This window comes from Pholcus phalangioides, unplaced genomic scaffold, assembly GCF_987345545.1.
Source record: "Pholcus phalangioides strain wild (caught in Gottingen) unplaced genomic scaffold, Ppha-v1.0 ptg000001l_1, whole genome shotgun sequence".
NCBI lineage: Eukaryota > Metazoa > Arthropoda > Arachnida > Araneae > Pholcidae > Pholcus > Pholcus phalangioides.
Window position 1 is genome coordinate 16,317,069 of NW_028301594.1, and position 24,025 is coordinate 16,341,093.

The 24,025-nt window shown below is 39.5% G+C and overlaps 1 protein-coding gene across 2 annotated transcripts in view; it reads right to left on the reverse strand.

The window, feature by feature from the left end:
* Window positions 1–24,025, reverse strand: part of LOC149089960 (unconventional myosin-XVIIIa-like) — a 105,159-nt gene that overhangs the window by 41,399 nt on the left and 39,735 nt on the right. For both annotated transcript variants that reach the window (XM_089231455.1, XM_089231463.1), the window contains exons 18-20: window positions 5,708–5,836; window positions 5,447–5,590; window positions 4,484–4,573 (exon numbers count right to left, since the gene is read on the reverse strand). In XM_089231455.1, coding sequence (XP_089087581.1) covers window positions 4,484–4,573; window positions 5,447–5,590; window positions 5,708–5,836 — 363 coding nt within the window. The remainder of the gene's footprint in view (window positions 1–4,483; window positions 4,574–5,446; window positions 5,591–5,707; window positions 5,837–24,025) is intronic.

Genomic DNA, 24,025 nt, shown 5'->3' on the forward strand with positions numbered 1-24,025 from the left:
ATCCATTAAAATGAAAAACCGTGCCTCCACTGTCGAAGGAAGATCCGATAAACTCCAACCCATTCGGAAATTGTATACCATTCACTGATTTAAAAAAAAAAAAATTTATTATCGTATATACTCGTGTAAAAGCTGACTTCGCCACTTGAGGACGCCTCCCAAAACAGCAAAAATTTAAAACCCGTGTAGGAGCCTAACCAGTGCTGGACTAACCCTACAAAAATTTGATACATTTTAGAGGAAAAAATATATTTTTCGAGATATAAGTTACAATGTGATGAAAAATAATCAAAGCTTTCAAAATATTTTTCTTTCCTTCCCCCCCCCCCCATTTATGCAGCTGAAACTTTACGAAACACTAATCAAATCATCCTTTTTTTTTTTTGGCTTCTCCTTGGGCAAGAAGACATGGGTGTAAACAACATTTCATTCTGCTGGCCGGATATGCGAGATGACTACCGTTTGTGGGCCACAACCTAGTGTGGTGTGCTTATCGTGTTGGGTAGATTAATAATCCTTTCACGGAGGGCCATCTTAATGCATGGGCTCACTTGGGCACAGTCCGGGTGAGAACTCACAAAGCAGAATACGAAGAAGCCTGCGACGTACATCACAAAACAATCAATGCTACTGCAGACCAATCTGGAAGAATTTTAAGAAAAATGTAAACACTATTATGGGAGTTTTTACTCCAGAACATTTCGTCGGCCGAGGGGTCGTTGCAGAACAATGAAAAACATTCTGCTTTGGGGAGTGCGCTTAAATGACTTTGCATAACAATAATCATCAATTTTGCCCAACTTGTGTGTGTGTGTGGGGGGGGGGGGGGGGCTCTCAGAGCAATGCTTGGCCCGGGGACCTCCTGATGGTGCTGCACAGATGCTGTACCCAGTTGGCGGGACGGAATTAATACTACACCTCCCTGCGTTATAACGAAGCGATTTGTCCGGTCTTTTGGAGTTCGTTATAACGGGATTCGACTGTTTATACAGATACAAGGCCACGACAGGCAAAATGCTCAAAGAGGTGGCTGCAAAAAAAGATACTCGTAACAAATATGGATGCCATATATTTCTAAAATACAGTAATCTCCAATTAAAATAGCAATTATAAAAATTAAAAAGTACATATACATGATAAAATATAATACACTGCCCGTAAAAAATATTTATGGTTGTCTTATCTAAGAATGGCTAGCTTCTCGATTTATCAAAATATGTTTATCATATATCTTTTGAACGTGTTGTGTGATAATTCACTATTCTCGGGGGTAAGCCATTCCATTTATTCGCAACCCTATTAGAGAAAAATTCCTTGCGACACTACAACCTTGAGTTGTCCCTTACCAATCGATCCTGGGGACACCAGTATTACCAATCCCCTTACCAATTGTCCCTTACCAATCGATACTGGTGTCTCCAGGATCGATTGGTAAGGGACCGATCCATATACGGTGAAATACGATATAGCACGTGAAATCAAATGTAATATATAAAAGAAATAGAATAAAATTCACTGAAAATGCCAATTAATGCTCATAAAGATCGATTCACACATCAACACATTTTCTGAATAGGCTATCGATGTTTTACCCTCCATCCATAACAGAAATACCGTAACTAACACGACCCGCAATGGCATTTCTGAACATTCATTCACTCATTCATTCATTTATGAACAAAAAATGGCACCCAAGCCGTTTCTTCCACACGAAAAATTACACATACGCCCGAGCACATAAAGGTTATGAACCTCTAGATTAACCTTGGAATGGTGCCTCTATGTCTAAGAGATGTAATTCGTATAGGTATCATTAAGCATATATTCTTTAGGTACCAATCTAGGTTTAAATGATTCCCCTAGCCATCTTGCTGTAAAGAAAGGCGACAAACATTATTAAAATACTATATCCCGACTTATGCTACTAGATTCATGACCATGAAAAGGCAATCTGTGTTACAATCTATAATGAACCATTTCCAGTATCGATACATTCTGCCGGTCTCGCCTTTACAAGCATACGGCAAAACCGTATTTCCAGTAATCGTGTGAATTTCACCTTGAGGCACCCTAATCTATACTGAATGACCGCACATACAGATAGATAATTTATTCTATGCTAATTCTGACTCGCGTATTACATCCAAGTAATTTATACTTATTATTAGGTACGTAAACTGCACACTAAATTGATAAATAGTCATTCAATAATTTTGCATGATGTGCACCCTCAGCAATTACGTCACACCAACCACGTGCGTCATAAGACATCATAACGGGCTCCCAGCCAAGGAGCTTCAGTTGAACTTATAACAATTCACGCTCACAACAAACGCTTCATTTTCTTGGCCCGTTATTTCTCGGCCTCATCAACAAGCCATAAACTTTCGGTGGTGATGAGAAGGGGGGGGGGGAACCTACGTTAATCTTCAAGTATAAAAATCGTAATACGACCTTGAGGAGGAAATACTGTTCAAACAGAGCAATTTATAAACCCAAAAAAGTAGACGACATAGAAGACCGTTTTGCTGTGCCGTGTAATTTTTCCCTCCTCAGCAGAAAATGTTTCCTAATACCCAACACCCTACTCATCGTTAAGGGTAAACAGAGTTTAAAAAAAAAACCGGGTATTTTTAACTTGTACACCAATCTAGGGCTTTAACGCATACAGCATTTTTTTTTTTTTATGGAGAAAGATTTATTTCACCCTCAAGACGAAGTCGTATCCATTCTTTCCTCAACAAAAATAAAAAAGGCAGGGATGGTGGAAATTTATTAATATTACCATAATGCAAACCTAACAACAATTTTTAACGGAATATCACGAAAAACGATGGCAATCGAGCTATTGGTCTCGCCAATTTTGACCACATTACATCGACACCGAAGATGACCAAATCAAGCTTAAAGAAAACTAATTACTATTTATCGAATTTCTAATTTCTAACTTGAAGCAATGGGGACAGGGAGACTTCGGGTGTAGCAATGTACAGTCGAAGTTCGTCATAATGACCCCGCGTTATAGCAACCATTCCATTACAACGACCGGTAATTTAAGTCCCAAATGTTTTCATAGAGCTATCATACATATTTCACTTTCGATATAACGTCCCCCCCCCAATATAACGTCCGTTTTGAAGGGACGAAGTGCAATCGTTATACCGAGCATCGACTGTACTAGTCCGATATAAGCGATGCCAGTTTCTATGCAAGGTCATCGGAGGCCCCTATTCCCACAAGAGGTCCGGGGGGGAGGGGTCTATTACGCTGATGTCGTTATGCCCGCGTTACAAACATGTTTGCGGTGCATTTTGGGATAGATTTATGTCACCATCGTTGAAGGTTGATTTTTCTCAAAGCGTTACTAGCGATCTTCGTTATCGTCATCACTACGCCAAGCGTTAACTAACTAGTGCCTATGCGTTCAGAAACCCTGAGACGTGATTCGCGATGTGTACGAAGCGGCTATTGAAGGCATTGGAGAAACTCGTTATAGTAGCGTACATCCCCAGGTTCCGGCTAGGGTTCCTCGGTAATCTCGTATAATCATAAAATGTTCAGCGTGAACACTACGATTATACGAAATTATCAAGTGTCATAGGCGGAGATAGACCTGGAAGTCTAGGGGGCACGATGATGATGCCAATTCATATATATAAGTACATATACATATATACATTATAGTCCGTTTCAGGTTAACTTTGCAGTGGAGAGAAAGGTAGACAGTGTACTCCTTCGCCACAAAATATAGTTCCCATAAATCGGAGTTTTATTATAATCATTTATAAAGAATATTTCAATTTTTTTTAATGATTTTGAAAAAAAATAACGAAAAAATATCGTTTTGAACCGATGTTTCTTCGTTCGAAATTTTTAAATCACAACAAAATATTGGTTACCATCATCAAAAATTCATAGCAACCACAACATTTTGGCGCGATATCCTAGAAATCGTCCTTACCTTACCGAGGTCGCGCATCGATACATAGGTTAAGAGGCTTTTGTTGCTATAGCAACGAGTGATGAGGTTCCCTCGTAGCTTCCTCTTCACTGCAAAGTTAACCTGAAACGGACTATAGATCAATCGACTCCACTTTTGACGATGGGGGGGGGGGGCGTATCTCAGCCTATGCCAAGTGTTCAGCGTGAACAAAAACGTTGGAACCTCTGTTCCGAGGAGCTGAGGATGCACGATAAATAAGACAAGAGAAACGTGGGTGGAAAATGTTTGAGAACCACTGACCTAACGTAGGCCACTGACGGCACATAACGTCAACAATAACATGACAAATCGTGAAACTTCGTACCATTTTCCGTGTCATCTACAACTCAACAGTTTCACCATCGGAATTCCCAACTTGAATCTTTTTATAGTAGCACACCACATTTAGCAATTGAAATCATCGCAGAAATAAAGAATCGGAGTTAACACAAAAGTTTTTAGACCATCGCATTTCTAGAAACGATAATGCACAAGACTTACCTTTGCTTCTAGTTTTTCGTTCAACTGCTTAATTTCTGTTCTTTCTTTTTCAACTCGTTCCAACTTCGATTTCAAAACTTCCAATTCTTCCTGTACATATATGTCAAGGAAGAAAAATCTAGATTGAAATCTTTTTTTAAATTCTAGCTCTAAATTTCCTAAGAAAATCCGAAAATATTTCATGTTGATAATTAGCACTTTAAACGCCGCTTTGTTCTGGCTGAATTTCCATTTCTAGCTCTAAAGGCATTCTAGCTTTTCCCAGCAGAAAGTCGCCAAAAATGTACTTTGTTGTTAAACTTTTTATTAAATCGCTGACGAGACAGGAAGATTAAAAAAAATCAAGTAAATGAAAAAAAAAACTTCCTTACTAGGATTATTGTGCTTTTCTGATTCAGTGCATACAGACAGCTACATTACATCAATTCGCATCAAGGGAGGGGGGTGATCGATGAGCGGCGCTTAACGTGTTAAATGTATAAGCCAGGCATCTTCAACCCGTTGCTCGCGAGCACCACGGTGCTTCTTGAAATACCCAGGGTGCGCGATGCTCTTTTCCGATTTCGTGCTCGCGAGCTCTTGATCAATGTTCCAACAAAACACCTTATACAAATTGCAAAGGACGATTGAAATCATCATGATTTCATGCATTCGTATGTCAAACTTGTCGTAAGGGTGCTCTTCTTTTGATGATGGGTAAAGGCAAGGGCGTAGCCGGGGGGGGGGGACTTGGGGGTCTGGTCCCCCCCCCGAAATGTGAGAAAATGACCGAAAAAAGGGAAAAAGATGGCCAAATCCATTGTTCTGTCACTTTGGTTCCCCCCCCCGAAATGAAAGTGATTCCCCCCCCCCGAACGAAATTTCTGGCTACGCCCCTGGGTAAAGGCAGTGCTCGCGACTGAAAAAGGTTGAAGACGTCTGGTATAAGCGAACCATTAAGTTCCTTTTCTATGTTTCACTCACACTTTTAACTCTAAGTTCCTCTTCTGTACGATGCACGTTGAGTACAGGCAAAACCTTCACGTACAATCTCCACCAGGACCAGCTTCGGATTGCAACAAATTTGCGGACGTTTCTCTGTATGCAACGGATGGCCAATTCTTGGACCTAAAGAAAAAAAATTTAAAGCAAATGAAAAAATGAATAGAGCTTGAGGATCGTTTTTGGAGTACTTTCCTATATAACAGTAAATAATGAAAGTATTCAATACACTGCAAAACTTACTTTGCGTTTATTACATGCAGAACGCGCCAGATATCCCCTGCAGAACGCTTGGAAAGAAACGATTACATCATTCAGCTTCTCATCTCTCTTCATTTCTAAGTAGCACAATGTGCCTGCCCGGAAAAATATCTGGGAATAAAAAAGTTTGCAATTATCCCCATTATGATACCTCACGAAAAACGAACATAAAGCAATTTTTTCAGCATCACTTCAACATTTCTTTTTGAGAAGTGTAGAATCATGGGGCATAATTCCGACACGCAAAATTTTAAAGGATTGAATAAGATGGGACCATAACATAACCTCCTCAAGTCTCTGCCTCACTTGTGGAAGACACTAAACAGGTTTACGGAAAATTCACCGCCATGCAATTCACCGCTAGGAAAATTAACCACCGGAAAATTCACAGCTAGGAAAATTCACCGACAACAGGTCGATGCGAGTCAGAAAGCGAGGGAGTGAGCGATTGAGTTACTGAGTCAGTGAGTGAGCGAGCGAGCTACTGAGTCCATGAGCGAGTGAGTGAATCAATCATTTGTGACACTACTAGGTCACTCGCTCAATCACTTAATCATTCACTCACTCATTAGGTCACTCGCTCAATCACTTAATCATTCACTCACCCCTCTCTCACTGACTCAGTAACTCAATCACTCACTCCCACGCTAACTGATTCACGTCGAACTGTTGTCGGTGAATTTTCCTAGTGGTGAATTTTCCGGCGGTGAATTTTCCGGACACGCAATAAACAGCAGTTTAAGAAAAGTCTATAAAGCAAATGTTCACAGAGAACCTCAAAATTAGTTCTTGATGTCGTAAACATTTGGTATTAACTCACTGATGAGGCTAAAACACACTACGCTAACGTGACGTGGTACCACACGTTAATGCGTGTGATATAAAATCCCACCAATGAGTATTCTGTACGTACGATCACACTGTGCTGACGTGACATGGTAAAATTTGTGATGATGACGTAATCCGACGTAACACGCAAAAATCCGTGCACACTACTCTGACGTGACATAGGACCACGTAGAAATGCGCGCGATATAAATTCCACCAATGAGTCTTCTGTAGGTACGTTCACACTGTGCTGACGTGAGGTGGGAATGTGTCGGATTATGAAATCTGACGTAACACGCCTTATTGTCACAAAAAAAAAATCCAACCTTTCAGATTTTCGTCAGTTGTGTGATGGCCTGTGAAGACGTCATATTTGTTTTCCTCGTTCTTTTTGCTTCGTTCGTGTTTTTATCAATTTTGTTTTTTGTTCGTGTTTTGATTCATTTGGGTTTTTTCGTGTTTTCATTTATTGTGTTCGCGTTTCGACGATGAAAGAGGAACAAATTCTCTGCTGTATGACCCTACCATCGTCTATAGCAGAAAGCCTCCGCGCGAAGCTCATGACGTCACTGAAGTCGTCCATTTCACTTATAGTCATTGAATATACTGCAAAAAAAGTAAAGATTTTGCATACGTCCGACTGCTATATTCAATGGCTACAGATGAAATGGACGACTTCAGTGACGTCGAAGCTTCGAGCGGGGCTTTCTGCTATAGAACGTGTTGGCTCACCAGACAGCTGTTGATCTGCATGTATGGGAATCAGAGCCGCCCTTAAGGATGTGGGACAGGTGCGGTCGCACGGGGCTCTGCGATTTTTTGGGGGGGGGCCGCATTAATTTCGCATTTAAGTCGCAATAATTTCCACCATATCTGGAATTGTTTTTTTTAATAATTTCTGAATTTTCTTCAATTCAAGAATTCTGTCGACAGCAAGCAGTTCCACAGATGAAAATGTAAGATTCAAAATGACCTTGAGGACTGAGGTGGATAATAAACCCATAGGTTATAAAACGACGAGATGGCTGTTACGGCTAACGAATGGAATCACTTACGATCTGAAGTGATCGATTCTTAATCAACTAATGAGTTTAAAAAAAATCTGAACACGTTTAAAAAAATAAAGGTACCTCCGAATAATGCAGATACATGAAGCTTGTGTCATACGGTTGTATTCATTGTATTGTAAGCTGAATTCTCTAACCGAAGATCATATGAGCTCAAAAAAAGTGAAAATAAATGCTTTCTTTACTTAAAAATGTCAATAAACTGATTTTTTAGGTTTCAGAGATTATTTAAAAATTCAAAAATGACCTAATTTTGGGCGGAAATAATTTTTTCAAAGGGTTCCAAGTAAAGTTAACAACTGGAATTCAATAAAAATAGGTGTGACAGGCAAGAAAAAGTGATGGCACGTAGTCACCTCCTGGGTGGTGACGACTATGTGCCCCGCCAAAAAAATTCGCTGTCCTTTCCTTATCATCATAATTTTTTTTTAAAACCAGAAATCGAAATCGGAGATGTGAGGCTGCCTTTAGTAAAATCCCCAGCAGCTTAGGCAAAGCATAAGGGAAGATATTAAGGAAAAGCCTCAAAAAGTGGCACAAAAACATCCGAGTATAAGGTACTTTAACACAAGCTTTTAGGATTTTAATTGATGGTTATATTTTATTGAATTTTAACTTTGACAACATGCAACTTTAGAAAAATTTACCCCTGTTTTATGCCACAAAAAATTTTTAAATAATTTTAATAAAAAATTCTAGTGTTAAAGTATGTAACACGTAGGAAGTTAAAGTTGCTATATCTCCTTTATCTCAGAAGGAAACGGATGGATAGACGTATGTGGGTATATTCTTTTGATGAACAGGGACCTTCATATGGTGTTTTAAGGTATTTATGGCAAATAATTAAAAAAATTAAATGCAAGATCATCTTTAAAAGTAGACAAAAATGCGGGCGAATTCGACCCGGACCCACGTAGTGTGAACAGCTCCATATAATAAAAATGTACAAAACCTGTATGTGCGGATGCGGATCCCGCACTTAGGTTTTGACACATGCGGACGCCATCCGGACCCGCACTAACACTTCCAACTTGCGGGCGCATTCCGCATCGTCTGAAAGGCTCCGTATGTACCAATAGTTAACTTCCGGACCGCCCGCATCCGATTCGTGTGAAAGGGCCCTAAATCAGCTCCACCTAAGACGATGGGGGGGGGGGGGCGTATCTCCGCCCATGTTGCATCTCGAATCAAACTTCCCGAATAAAAATAATGGACATCCCGTTGTCCATCATAATTATTCCGTTGATTTATACTCCTGTAATTGGACTTGTTATTCTGTTATACAAATTTATAAAGCTATATATACATATACATATTTAATAAAATTCCGGATGCACCCATCTTTCGGGAACGCTTCGATATCTCCTTGAGATGGGAAGCGGGGTGTGTCCGGTCCTACAATGTTCAATGTCACAAGATCTCGAGACAACCATTATTACAAGTACTAAACCGCACATGCACCTCGTAAATATTCCTTTGAGGAACTCCAACTACTGACGAATTGGTGCATGTCGGAATGTGCCGTGTCTGTGCCTAACGTGAAGTTTGTTTCTGAGGAATGCTTGTTAAATGTTTTAGAAATTCTGCCATTTGTATTCAGAATCAGGATGCAAACCACTCGGCTGTCTATTTTGCCTGTCGTGTTATGCGTGAACTTTAAATGTTGCAGGCCTGATTGCTCTCTGTGGAGAGACTTTTTTAAATAGGAGATCGGCTCGCGCATTCGCGCCTTAAAGTTGAAAACAACAGAAAACGAAAACCAACTTCAGCCGACAACCACTACGCCGTCAGTGGAATTCGAACTTTGGTTTTCGTGATGCCAACACGATCGCATAGCGGCCCGTATTCTATGAGGAATGAAAGTAGTTTCGCTCGTAAAACAAGTTGTCCAATTAATATCATGGATCCCCTGGCTGAGCGATATGTGGTGTGGGTGGCTTTGCAAGCCTGACACAATTTATGCTGATTGCTATGCAAGGTCGATAGAGGCTCTTCCTGTAATAAGAGAAACCTCCCACGGGCACGGCCCGGGTCAGCCCATGTGTTGAGACGGCCTTGAAGACAAATGCAGTACAAAATAGTCCATCCGAAAACACTTTTGGCTCGACTTGGTTCAAATTTTTTGTGTGACGCGAGAATGAGCCTTTTCTACTATCTATATCTATCTATATCTATATATATATATAATAGCTATTATACCCGGCGCTGCCCGGGTTTTCTTCAATGAGGCTGTTAGAAACACGTGATATCTCCCTCTTTCTTTGAGGGACATGCAAACCGTGTCTAAGTTAACCAATATGGCGACTTCCTGTGCGACTCATGAAATAATGAAATAAACAAATCTAGATTTAAAGAAACATAGAAATGAATATATACTTTTCTATCCTTTTTTAAGGGGCACTATGTATTTCTATCCCCCCCCCCCAAACTTCAAGTTAATTATCTGTCTGTTTCAGGTTTCAAAAATGCTTAATTAAAGCTGTGGAATTTTTTCGATGTACTTTTTATGGGCCCATAATTAATTTTAAAACAACCTAAACTGTATGAATTGATGCAGTTGAATATCAGAAGATAATACGGAGATATTAATTTTCATTCTTCAGAAGATATAAATAAAAAGTTGAAATCAATGTTATTACATGAATACCCAACTCAAAAGTAGGTCCGGCTAATTACTTCATATTCAATCTCCTGGGCTTAGTATACCTCTAAGCAAACACAATATTTCAGAAATCGGGAATTCTATGCAATTTTTAAAATTATTGATGTGGCGGAAAACCCCACCAAATTTCAGCATTTCTACAGTAAAATCGGCAATTTTAACAGTGATTTCTATGAGTCTCACCCTTTTCCTGACCCTCAAAGCGATGCTGATGATGATTATGACGTCTATTCAAAAAGCCTCACTACTGAGAGTATTGAAATGTAATTGTATTGAATAGTAGTATGTATAGTATTGAAAGTATTGGCAAACCATTATAAAGGCATAAACAATTATACATATACTAACAGGATTAAAGAAGTGACAAACCATTGTAAAGGCATATACACGTCTGAAACGCATTGCTAGGGAACCACGGTAACCAAAGTAAACGTTCGGAAAGTGATTGTTGAGGCCCAAAAATCATTGTTGCCAGACAGTTTTTCGCCCATTTGGGGCACTTGCCCTGCTTTGACGAAATTTTAAAGTAGCCTATCGTTCAAGTCGGGTCCCATTTGGTATATATGCAAAATTTGGCGACGATCGATCTAAAATTGTAGATTTGTATAGAGAACATACAGACACACACACAGACAGACAGACAGAAAATCAATTTTATATATATAGAATAGATATCTATATATATAAAATTTATGACATGAACGTCGCTCTCCACTTGTTAATACAAGATATACGGAAGACTGGATGTTGTGAAGATATTTATTATTTCAGATGTTAATTTTTTAAGGAAGGAAGCATATATACGCTCTAGCGAAGGAAAATCTCTATCTCCTCTGTAGCTTAGTGGTCAGAGCACTCGTCCGGCAATCGAGGGACCCGGGTTCGACTCCCGGTAGAGGCAGAGATGAGTTTTTTCCTTCCTTAAAAAAATTAACATCTGAAATAATAAATATCTTCACAACATCCAGTCTTCCGTATATCTTATATATAAAATTGATTTTCTGTCTGTCTGTGTGTGTGTATGTTCTCTATACAAATCTACAATTTTAGATCGATCGTCGCCAAATTTTGCATATATACCAAATGGGATCCGACTTGAACGATAGGCTACTTTAAAATTTCGTCAGCCCAGGGCAAATGCCCCAAATGGGCAAAAAACTGTCCGGCAACAATGGTTTTTGGGCCTCAACAATCACTTTCCGAACGTTTACTTTGGTTACCGTGGTTTCCTAGCAATGCGTTTCAGACGTGTATATGCCTTTACAAAGGTTTGTCACTTCTCTAATCCTGTTACTATATGTATAATAGTTTATCCTTTGTAATGGTTTGCCACTTTTTCAATATACTCTCAGTAATGAGGCTTTTTGAATAGACGTCATAATCATCATCAGCATCGCTTTGAGAGTCAGGAAAAGGGTGATCCTCATAGAAATCAGTGATAAAATTGTCGATTTTACTGTAGAAATGCGGAAATTAGTGGGATTTTCAGCCCCATCAATAATTTTAAAAATTGTATTTAATCCTCGATTTTTGAAATATTGAGTTCGCTTAGAGATATACGAAGCCCAGGAGATTAAATATGAAGTAATTAGCCAAACCTATTCTTTTGAGTTGGATATTCGAGCAATATCATTGATTTCATTTATATCTTCTCAAGTATGAAAATGAATGTCTCCATATTGTCTCTTTTGATATTTATTTGCATAAATTCATGTGGGTTAGGATATTTTAAAATTAGTTATGAGCCCGTGAAAAGTGCATCGAAAAAAATTCCACAGCTTTAACTAAGGATTTTTGGAAGCTGGAACAGACAGATGGATACCTTGAAGTTCGGGGGGGGGGGAAGGGGTCGGGGATCGAAATACCTAGTGCCCCTTAAAAAAAGAAAAATATATATTCATTTCTACGTTTCTGTGTAAATCTAGATTTGTTTATTTCATGAATCGCGCAGGTCGCCATATTGGTTAACTTGGACACGGTTTGTATGTCCCTCAAGAAAAAGAGAGGGAGATATCACGTGATCCAAAAAAGCCTCATTGAAGAAAACCCGGGCAGCGCCGGGTATTATACACAGTATATATGCCTAGTTTCATACTAATTGTTCGGATTTTTGCAATATGGTGCAATTTTAGTGGATATCTTTCTATTCGTAACTCGGATCACAGGGAAAAAATAAACGGGGGGGGGGGGGGAGAGGGAGACAGGGAATTTTTTCCATGGAAAAACATTCTGATACTTGACCTTGAAAAAGCATTTCAAGTTAATGGGATCTCATTATAGTATAACAGAGGAAGGTAATTTTTTTTTTCTCGATATTTTAAATTTTTGGGCAATTGTTTTTCAATTTTTTTAATCGTCTTGGAGAATGCGGGACACACGGCCCCTTATGCCCTCGCCTCTGAAAAAAAAAAGACACGTACAGGTCGTGCATTAGGTGTATGGAGCATGAGCAAGGGTATTTATGAAGACTCTTTTTACAAGTGGAAGAATGCTCACGAATATTGAAAGAAAAATCAAAACCTACGAGTTGCGCTTGTTATACTTAAGAAAATGATTCCAAGTAAGAAAATGGGACGGGAGCGATGAGTCCACGACGAATCAGACGACGATCTACTGATAAACTTTTTTAACACTCCTTCTCCCTCCAAAAAAAAAAAATTCATCATCGCACAGTCAATCCCCCCCCCCCCTCCAAACGCTGTTAACCTCGTGTCAAACATAGAGTTTCAGGTCTTTGCACTAGCGGAATTTACAAAATACGCGGACAATTCTCTCCTATATCTTGGTTCCTTCGCACGTGCAGTATTCTCGTCCCATTAAACGATTCTTGGGATTCTTCCAGACGCATCATACTGAGCGATTGCACTGCAGCCAAACAATAAAAATAAATAGCAATAAATTACTAAACCAGCACAACAGTTTTTATTTTTCAAATACTTTTTCCCCCTACAAGTGATGCTGTTAGCGATTTCAGTTCCAGGTTGGAAGAAGAGTTGAGATGCGTATAGCACAACACGTTTTGCCCATCCTAGCACATAACAGAATTACCCCCCTTTTTTTGTTTCTGCCGAGACAAGCAGGGACTTCAAGGCACCACCAGGCATAGCATATGCGCTGCTGTAGCAACACGAAAGATGGACTTTTAACATCGAACCAACAAAAGGATTAATACCAAAGGAAACGATGCAAAGGGGCGGAGGGGGGGGGGGCAACCGGGTGACGTCGGCAGAAATACTTGCCAAAAATACCGACACCTGCCAACAAGACATTGCCTAACAAAATTATAAAAGTGCAGCAATGGGACCTTACAAGGGTGGGCCTGATTGGGCTCCAGACTAGGAGCCCGGGACGATTCTTATCATTTTCTGGTTTTCCCACTATGGTGGGGGCCCGTGAAAACTATGATCAGAAGGCTGGCCAAACATCCTAGTCTGAGGGCCACGCATGCAGTGCTGCCGATACCACATGGTAGTTCAGTAGTTCTCAAACTTTTGTGACCTGCGGCTCCATTACCCAATTCATGGTCTATCTGCGACTCCCCAGAATAGTTTGGTAGATATTTTCCCCCATACAGAGAACCACTCCAAAGCATAAATAGGCACACAAATCCATATCTCCAGCTTACCGCGAAGCCATAGGAGCAGTGGTGCATACTTTCGGAAACACTATGGTAGATGGTCAAAAAGGTTTCATAAAAACTATCAATCACATTAAATAAACCAGAAGTATTTTCGATCATTTTGCTTTTTATTTACTTTTTCCATTGATAATTTCATTCTTACGAAGGTGAGTAAAAATGTACAGTAGACTCCCAACAATTCGTCCTAATATGGCGGAAGGGCAGGCCGGACAACAAAAAAGCCGAATAGACCGGAGTTTTAATATTCTTTTTTAATTAGGCCGGATATTCGAGAGTCTACTGTAACGAATAAAATACAATTTTCTGTGAATATTTGAAATACATACCTACGTTATACGGGGCGCTGCTCTAGAAGGGGCGTCAAATTGGAGTGGAAAAGCTTTGCCGACAAAAAAAATACGTGGGTGGGGGAGCCAAAAATAGGTCCCACACGGATAGAGATTTTATCCTCTAGCCACCCCTCACGCTGCGTTGTATATTAAAAAATACAACATTACTTTTTTCTGCAAAATTATTCAGGGAATTCAAACGCTTATCGCAACGCGCGATTAATTTTTCCATGCTCGTGGTGGAAAAAGTCTCCTCCAGCGTAGTGTAACCAGTTCAAAACTTAGGTTTTTTAGTACTTTGTCATTGGTTCGAGATCGTTGCCCTCAGGATCTGTTTCACTTTACCAAACAAACAAAAGCACACGGGCTAAGTCAAAGTGTACGGTGCTACTCTTGAACTTTTCCTAGAAGTCTTTGGTTCAAAAGCTGTGCGGAGTTATCATAATGAACCCCCTCTCCCCCCTCCTCATTTGATGATTTTTAATGATGGAATGCATACACACTTTCGTAGTAAATGTCTAACGTAAATAAGATGCAGAGGTTTATAATCCACTGAAAAATTCCGACGTTTTTTGACGTGTAATCCTCAGATTATACGCAGGGAAATACGGTAATTTCGGCGTTTAGCTTCACAGAAATCTCTTTTTAATGGCACCACCGATTTGATGTATAGTCCAGTTAATCTCACCTACCTAAACAACAGATACCTCGCAAACATTCCTCTGAGGTAGTTTCTCAAAATTTGGTGCCTGCCGGAAAGTGTAGCGTGTAGCTATATGTGTACAGTGGAGTCAATAATTCGAGGTGAGCGAGCCCAACACTACCTCGGATCAGCCTACTGAAAACTCAGATTATCCGAAAAAGTAATATTAAACAGCTTTCTGAGAGGGGGGAAAAGGGGTTCTACCAATTTTGCTCTTCATTCAACGGCTTAATTCATTGCAATGATCATAGACTCTGGTCAAGGAAGGTTCACGGGGGAGGGGGGTATTAATTTTTTTGCACTGTAAAAATTTTACAGTACAGGAGCATAGGGATCCACCAGTGATCTGTCTAGGAATGAAGACCTCCTTTCAACTGAAATTACTCACATTCGTGAGAAAAAAGGGACAAAATAAAACAAAACTCAACAGGGAAGTTTCGAAAAGGAATTTTGATAAACTCCAGAGCCGCGGATTACCCGGAACCTCGAAGTTTCGAGAGGCTACTATATTTTATATACCTATAATCGTACTTACCATAAGTAACACTAGGGGCATACTGTTCTCACAAGTCCTTGAAATAAGCAGAGGATGGAAACACTTTGCAGGACGTTACAACTGTATTCACAGAACAGCAATTTTTACATGTATTTACAAGCAGAGATACACGCTAACTAGATCAGAGTTCTCTTTTCGAACTTAAAATCCAACAACTTTGTAACTTCTCTTGTTATCGCCTCGCTATTTATAGGTACGGTCGAATCTTTGAGAAAAACGAATTATTCCAGAAAACTTCGTTCTACAGTTTCCAAGTTGGCTGCACTACCGGACGGGCAGAAAATCAATATTCCAGAAAAGTCTGGATGTTTTGCGCCGTAGCTTTGCGTTTTTCGTTTGGCAACAGGACAACGGCAAGTTTGAGAGGATTTACAAATTATGCTACGATATTTTTCGTAACATCCCCCCTTTTAGAAGTGTTCGTCTCGACCATTCAATCTTCAAGCCGGCGGGTCGTACTTTGTCACCCAGTCACCCACTGTGGTAGGGAGCCACGATGGAGTTCTTTGAATTACCGCATCGTTCAGTTTGTTCACGACTCTGTAGGATCCGTCCCAAGATGTCTGGAGTTTCGGACAAAGTCCTTTCCGGCGCTTCGGGTTCCAGAGTCAGACGAGGTCTTTTTCCTTGAAGTCGTGAGACATGGGCTTCGCATCATAGCGGTTCTTTATCTTTTCGGAGCCTCGAGGCGCTCCTGGAGTCCCTCGACGTATTATTCTGGTGGAAGAGGAGCATGTGGCGGTCACCCAAAAAAGCAGGTCACCTGGCAGCCGAAGCCCATGAGCATATGCGCTGGTGAAAATCCGGTGCTCTCGTCGACAGCAGTTCGGTAGGCCAGTAGGAAAAGCAGTAACTTTGCGTCCCAATCTTGTTGGTTCTGCGACAAGAAGAGTGAGAGGTGGTTCAGGATGGTTCTGTTGAATCTTTCGACCATCCCATCAGATTCTGGATGAAGCGGCGTAGTTTTTGTCCTTTCCATTTCTAGAAGCTTATCACCGAAAAGTGATTAAGTGAAGTTTCTTCCCTTGTCGGAATGGATCGACATGGGGGACTCCGAATCGAGACACCTAATTTTGCACCAAAACCTCAGCCAACGTCACTGCTTCTTGATCAGGAACGGGATACGCTTCCGGCCACTTGGTAAAATAGTCCATCACAACAAGTATATACTTGTGACCATTGTAGGTTCTGAGTAACGGTCCAAGGATGTCCAGGGCGATTCTCTCGAACGGCGCACCAACGTTGTAGCGTTGAAGGCGGGCCCGGATGCGTTTCGGAGGATCTTCGCGAGCGGCGCAGGCGTCGCAACTCTTGCGCCATTTTTCCATCCCCTGGACTTGTCCCAATAGAATCATTCACGGGCCTTCGGGAGAGTTGGTTATGCCGCAATATCCACCGGTCGGGCTTCCGAGCAACTAATTCAAAACTTCTTTCACACGGCCTCTTGGTAAGATGAGTTGCCATCGGAACGTCTTCCCGTCCTCCGATTCCCATTTGCGGTACAGCACGCCATTTATTGCATTCAACTAATACAGTGGAACCTTGATAAATCAACACCCCAAGAATATCAAAAAACATGTCGACTTAAGCAGATGTCAAGTTAGCATGGGGTTTCCCTTCATTTCACCCTCAGCAATTTTTAAAAATCGTTTATGAATGTACAGTCGCCCCCCCCCCCGTATTCGCGGGGGTTACATTCCGAGGGTGACCACCGCGAATACGGAAATCCGCGAATAACCGAAACCATAGTTTTTTCTTGTATATCTCGTTTATTGAACATCATGAGAAAGGGCAGGGTGATGCGGAGATAGAAGGGAATGTAAATGAGAGTGCAACGATTGTTGGCGATGTTTTCTCAAAGAACGTTGTGATTTTTCTGTTTGCCGTTTCTTCTCTTCTCCATATCATCAAGTATGTTGGAGTATTGTTGACAAGGTACTAACTTCCTCTACTAATTTTTTTACATGCGAAGACCGTAAAATAGAGGGATCTATGTTACGAAAATAATCTATTGCTGATTTGAGCTTGCGAAGCTTTTCTGCTATGTCACTTATGGTCAAGTTGTCTTCTACTTCTTTATCCTAATCTTCTTCATCTGGTACCGCTTCAGTTTCAGGACCAGTCAACTGCATTAATTCCTCCTCGGTCAATCCAGCATCAAAAGAAATTTGAATAGCATGTATTCACAAACAAGGTAACTCCTGACTTCCAGAACAAATCACTGTTTTAACCAATTCAGGAAAAGTGTTTTCATAGTCCAAGCTTTTTATTGTTCATCCAAAATACTGGTAGCTTTGGCTTATCCTTCCTTTCAATTCTCACGAATTCGCAGATTTGAAAATGATGGTGGGCTTTATCATGCTACCCATATACGCATTTGCCCAAACTACATAGTAAGTCTAACTCTACTTGCCTTAAAAAAAACCAGGAGCTCACTTTTCTTTTCTTGTTTAACTTCTTTGCAGCATTCTTTCCCAAACAGTGTAGTTTCGTCAGCGTTAAACACCTGCTGAAGTGCATAACCCTTCTCTTCAATAATTTTCTGCAAAGTCTTTGGAAATTTTCTAGCTGCCTCCTGGTCGACAGAAGCTGAATCGCTGGTGATTTTTACATTGATTGATCCGAATCGTTTCTTAAACCTATGGAACCAACCTTTACTTGCATAAAATTCTGATGAAATAAGACGTTTCACTAGCCCTTTCCTTACGAAAGAGTAAAATTTTTTGCCTTTTGTGTTAAAATATTACAATCAATTGGAATACCTTTTTGTATCAGTCTTTTACCCACAAAAAACAGCATTTTCTGTACGAGAAACACATGGATCCTGTAGGCGCTGCAAAGTTTTGACTGCCTTGGGTGCAGCTACAGCTGAACAAATTTCCGATTCCTTTTCTTGATATATCTCACCGCAGATTCGTTGATTCCGTAATAACAGACCACAGCACGTATTGACTTACTTTTGCCAAGCATAGTCAATAAATCCAATTTTTCTCTTGTGAAGTTTTCACTTTTATTTACCTTTTCAAAGCATTATCAGTAGCACTAGAAGAATGAGCCATCCTAAACAAGCACAACTCAAATTTTGTATACAAAACACATGAATGACGATTGCTGAGTTGTCAAAAAAAATTTCAATAAAGGAAGAAAAAAAACTGTGAATATGGAAACCGCAAATACAGGGAGGTCGACTGTAGAGTGAAGCTTGTCTAAGACAGACAGTGTATGCGACAGAAACTTGTCTCGAATGGAACAGATTCATAGTCCAGTGGATAATAATCCCCACTATGGGGAACCTCTTTAAGACAGAAACGGAAGGCATATTTAGTCCATTTTCGATTTTAAAAAAAAAAAAAAAACTGGTGAAACGGAAAGAATTTTTGGCCAAGTGCAAGTTTTTGTCCCTTGAATGGGAAAAAATTAAGTCGCACTGATTTCCATTTTGTTAGGGAACTCTTACTTCTTGTAAAAACTATGAATGCTTACTATTGTATCAGAACTGGTTTTGGAAGTAAGGGATTGGGTATGGATGAAAGCAGATTTATTAAAAGCCTGTTTTGTTTATGATGAAAATGATGGCTTTGGGGACATTCAAGTATTACGTCAGCATCAATGGGTGGTTTCCGATTTGCTGACTTTTGATGACGAAGGGGGGGGGGGTTTGAATAATGCTTACGTCATCAACCACCCTTTATAAAAATATGAAATATTCTTGATGGCATCTTACTCTGTGCGCCAAAAACCAGAAAAACCTTTTGATAGTTTGTGGGCACTTGAAGTAACATCCCCCCCCCTCCCCATTGATAAGTGCCCTACAGAGCCACTTTAGTGATCTCTAAATGTTTTGCGGATCCAAGTGATCTCTAAATGTTTTGCGGATCCAAGTGATCTGGAAATGTGTCCGGGCCGCTTAAGTGCTCTGGAACTGTGCCACGCATCACTCAAGTGATCCATAATTATATGCCGCGAATCACTTAAATAATCTGAGAATGTGCCGCTGGTAACATGAGTGATCTAGAACCGCACTGGGGGCCACTTAAGTGCTCTAGAACTATGTCACATGTCACTCAAGGGATCTCTAAATGTGTCACAGATCGCTTAAGTGTTCTGGAAAGGTGTCCCTGGTCATTTAAGTGATCATTAAGTCATTTAAGTGTTGATGTGATCATTGTTCACATCTGAAAATGTGCCACGGGCCGCTTAAATGTTCTGGAATTGTACCACAGGCCACTTAAATGCTCTGGAAAAGTACCATGGGACACTTAAGCTATCTGTAAATGTGCCGCTTTGTTCATTTTTACAAAATCAGGTTTGAGGAGGGCAGGTTGCATCAGATAACCCCCAGGGCCATATTTGGTCCGCAGGCAAAAGGCCTTTATGTGATTTATCATTATATAGCTTACAGGGTGGGTTGCAATGAATTTATTAAAGATAAATTTTGAGTTCATAGCCTTTAAATAACATTGAAATTAACAGAAATTGATTATAATAAATTATAAAGGTATTTTCTTCCGAAATTTTAATTAAAATTTTTTTTTCCCATTAAAAAATACATTTTTGATCGTCTGGTCCCCTTTGTACATCTCTGATGCCACCAATGTGTGTTAAGATTCAGAGGGGCAGAGCTGATGATGAAAAAAGCGTGGATGACAGCTAAAATCATGAAGAGTGACTTGTTGCGTTCAATGCCAGAATGAAGAAGCAAAAACAGGTTCTACTATTTCTTGACAATGCGACTTGACATCCTCACATTGAGCTTTCTAATGTTAGATTGGCCTTTTTCCCACCTAGCACAACTAGTGTTACACAGCCGATGGATCAAGGAGTGATTTGCAATGTGAAAATAAATTACCAGAGCTCTGTAATGCAATCACTGCTGGCAAAGATGAAAAATGCATCAAATTTATCGGAATTAACAAAATCTATCAACCTACTAGATGCGATATTGTGGGTTCTGAAAGCATGTAAAAAATTTGATAATGAAACTATAACTCTCTGTTTTGTGAAAGCAAACTTCCCTGGAGAAATCAATTCAAAAGAAGAATCAGTCAATCAAGAAATTTCTAATCTACAAGAAGCATTAAATGCAGCAAAAGTAGGATTGCATGCAATAGACTTCGTAACAGTGGATGATGAATTAGCAATGGTAGCACAGTATGAAAACTGTATTGGAACTACTATTGCAGGGAAGCTTAGTGATGGAAATGAAATGAAATCAACAGTGATGAAGAAGAGAAATGCAACACAGTTGCAGAAAAAGATCTTAGGATAAACTCGTACACAAGTGCACTTCAGTGCCTTACAAATTTACAGTACTTTGCAGGTTATAAAAATGACATGGAGCTTTTGAGCATGATAAACACAGTGCTCAAATGTTTGAGGGAAACCGTATTGCAAGAATGACACTGGTACAGAAAACTGTACTTGATTATTTCAAAAAATAATTCACGTATAGATATGTATAAATACGGCCGGAAATGTATAATCTTTCTTTCACAAAGGTTATTGGTTGTTGATCTCACTGTCACTATTTTGAAAAAGGTATGCGTAATTTCTCAATTACTTTAATTTTTTTTTTTTTTTTCACTTTTGACATAATTAGGTGTTCATTCTATTGCTATTCAAAATATGGTAATAATGCACATGTCACTGTTTAATACTCGTTGGTCTATAGTATTTTGGATGATATTCTCAAAATTTAAGTTTTGCATAATGGTAGAAAAAAAAATACTGAATATGTTTTTGTGTGCACCTTTATAAAATGGAAACCTGTCTGTAACGGGGAAAAAAAAATTTCAGTCCCTTGATGTTCCATTTTATACAGGTTTCACTGTATATGTGCCAGCATATTATTGAAAAATTCTGTATTCCATTATCTACAAATTCATAGAATGTCTTTATCTGCAATTTTTTGTTAAAAAATTTTGTATTGAGAATAATACAGAATTAGGTGGGAAAAGCATATTTTTATGGCCAGAAGATCTGTTATTTGTGAATGAGCAGTGCAATTGTTCAAAATAACTTTCCTCCTCTCATTTAAAACATTCCAATCTAGCTTTCTCTATGATCTCTCACTCAAAAATTTCAGAAATCATTCATGTCCATCTGTGGCCTTCATAGTTAACAGGTTGAGTTTCCAGGTTCCAATTAGAGAAAAAACAGGAAGTAACTTTATCCAAAAGTGTGAGAGAGAATCGTTGATCAATCAACAAAGAAATGGTAGAAACAATGAAACAAAATTTTTGAAACATGTGAGTCATAAAAATTTTTGAACTGATCAACACATGGGTGATTTCTGAAAATGCATCGTAATAACACAGCACAAATCATAGTGGTCATCACATGTCAAGTTAAAGAGGTTTTTTTGAGATTCAATTTAGTATTGTGCCAACCATGGGAACAATAAATGTTGAGTAACCAGGGCAATCAAGTTATCATGGTTGCACTGTGTATATATTTCTTGAAAAATGTTTAACATGGTGTTAATTTTTTTCAGGAAATTAATTTATTTCATGCATAACAAAAACATGAAATAAAGTTCATAATTACAATTATGGTCACAATTATCATACTATAATTCATAAGTTTAAACAAATATCTTCATCCATGATTTCAGTAAAGATTACAAATTCAACTGAGCTGCATCGAAAAAACTGGACATAATCAAGATACCAAGCCATAATCAAATCATACTAAGAAGAACTATGCTTTCTAATGGCAAGCCAGTTACTCTAACCATTTGGATATCTGCTTAAGATTAAGCTGCATATTGGATTTCTGAATTTTGCAGCAAGTCCTTCTTGGGCATGATTTTTATTTTACACATAAATGTTGCACATACAATATGCTCAAATACACATAAAATCTGGCCACAGAAAAATAGCTTAAGACCTTTTATGGCCTTCATCACCAAAAGAGAGGATTCATGTTTTGGTAGGGATGCATGGAGAAATAGGAAAAAAAATCCTCTAGCAGCAGTGGCGGAGTTTCGCCAACGCTTGGCGTTAAAAGTGACTAAGCCGATTACGCGCACCAAGCGACCGGAAGAAGAAAAAATATACAGTGGTTGCGAGTCGGTGTAAATAACATGTTGATATTTTTTCGTGTGTGTGAATTTTTGTAAATAAATTAATTTGGTGATTGTTGACAAGTCATCTTTTAATCAGAGTGGAGTCAGATGAGCGTTATCAAATCAACACGGTCAGAATCCCAAATGTGGTGACGCGGTGTGGAATGACGCAAGAACATTAATTGGCCTCTGGTAAAGGTAGGCTGGATTCGTATGTTCACTTTCTCGTGTGTCCTCTGGGGTGTTAAAAGTGCAATTCCATTCACATTGGTATTGAAGTTTACATGCTGATAATGCCGGATCCGAAACCTGGAAATTCAGGAGATGAGAAAGTTGAATCACAATGTGGTCGTGTGTCTGTCAAAGTACCAAATTTTTGGCCAAACAATGTGAAACTATTTTTTGTTCAATTAGAGTCCAGTTTCAGGGTGTCTGGGATTACTGTTGAGCAGACAAAATTCGACACATTAGTTGCTTCGTTAGACCCTGAAACACTGTCACATGTTACTGACAAATTTGTGACCCCCCCCCCCCCCCCCCCGTCAGATCGGCCTTATTCTCAGCTAAAAGTCTGTTTGCTTTCAGAATTTGAAATTCCTCACACGAAAAAAATTCACACATTACTTGAGGATGTTGAGTTAGGGGATCGCTCACCCTCAATGTTGTTAAGGCAAGTGAGAGATCTCAGCGAAGGTCATGTTGATGATAATTTTTTGAAAAATTTATGGTTGCATAGATTGCCGATCACAGTACAAACCGTCCTGGCCATTAGTTCCGAAAATTTGGACAAATTGGCACAGATGGCAGATAAAATTTGCGAATGCACTGCTGTCTCTGTTGCTTCCGTAAATGCCTCTCATTTGACTGCTGGTAAAAGTGATGAAAGTGCAACACTAGTTGATCTCAAACATCAGGTAAATGAATTAACAAAACAAGTAGAGAGTTTGACCGAGTTGAGTCACCGTCGAACAAACAATAATCGAGGTCGATATCGCTGTAATTCTAGAAATCGTAATGCAGTAAAAAAAGAAAATTGACTTTGTTGGTACCATTTTCGATTCGGAGAAAAGGCAACTAAGTGCGTTTCGCCCTGTTCTTATGGGTCAAAAAATGAGTCAAGCCATCAGAAGTAGCTGCGGCTTCTGGGAATTTGGTTTTAAGTCGTAGGCTGTATGTGAAAGATCGCTTAAATAAGTCTGAATATTTGGTAGATACAGGTAGCGATGTTTCATGTTATCCTAGATCATTTATGAGTAAAGAAATTGCTGTTAGCACATTTAATCTCTATGCTGCGAATGGGACATGTATAAAAACATATGGTGTCAAATTGCTCACTTTAGATTTAGGATTACGCCGTACATTGCAGTGGCCATTTATCGTTGCTGATGTCAGCAAACCCATTATAGGGACTGATTTTTTACAGCATTTTGGTTTGCTTGTTGACATTAA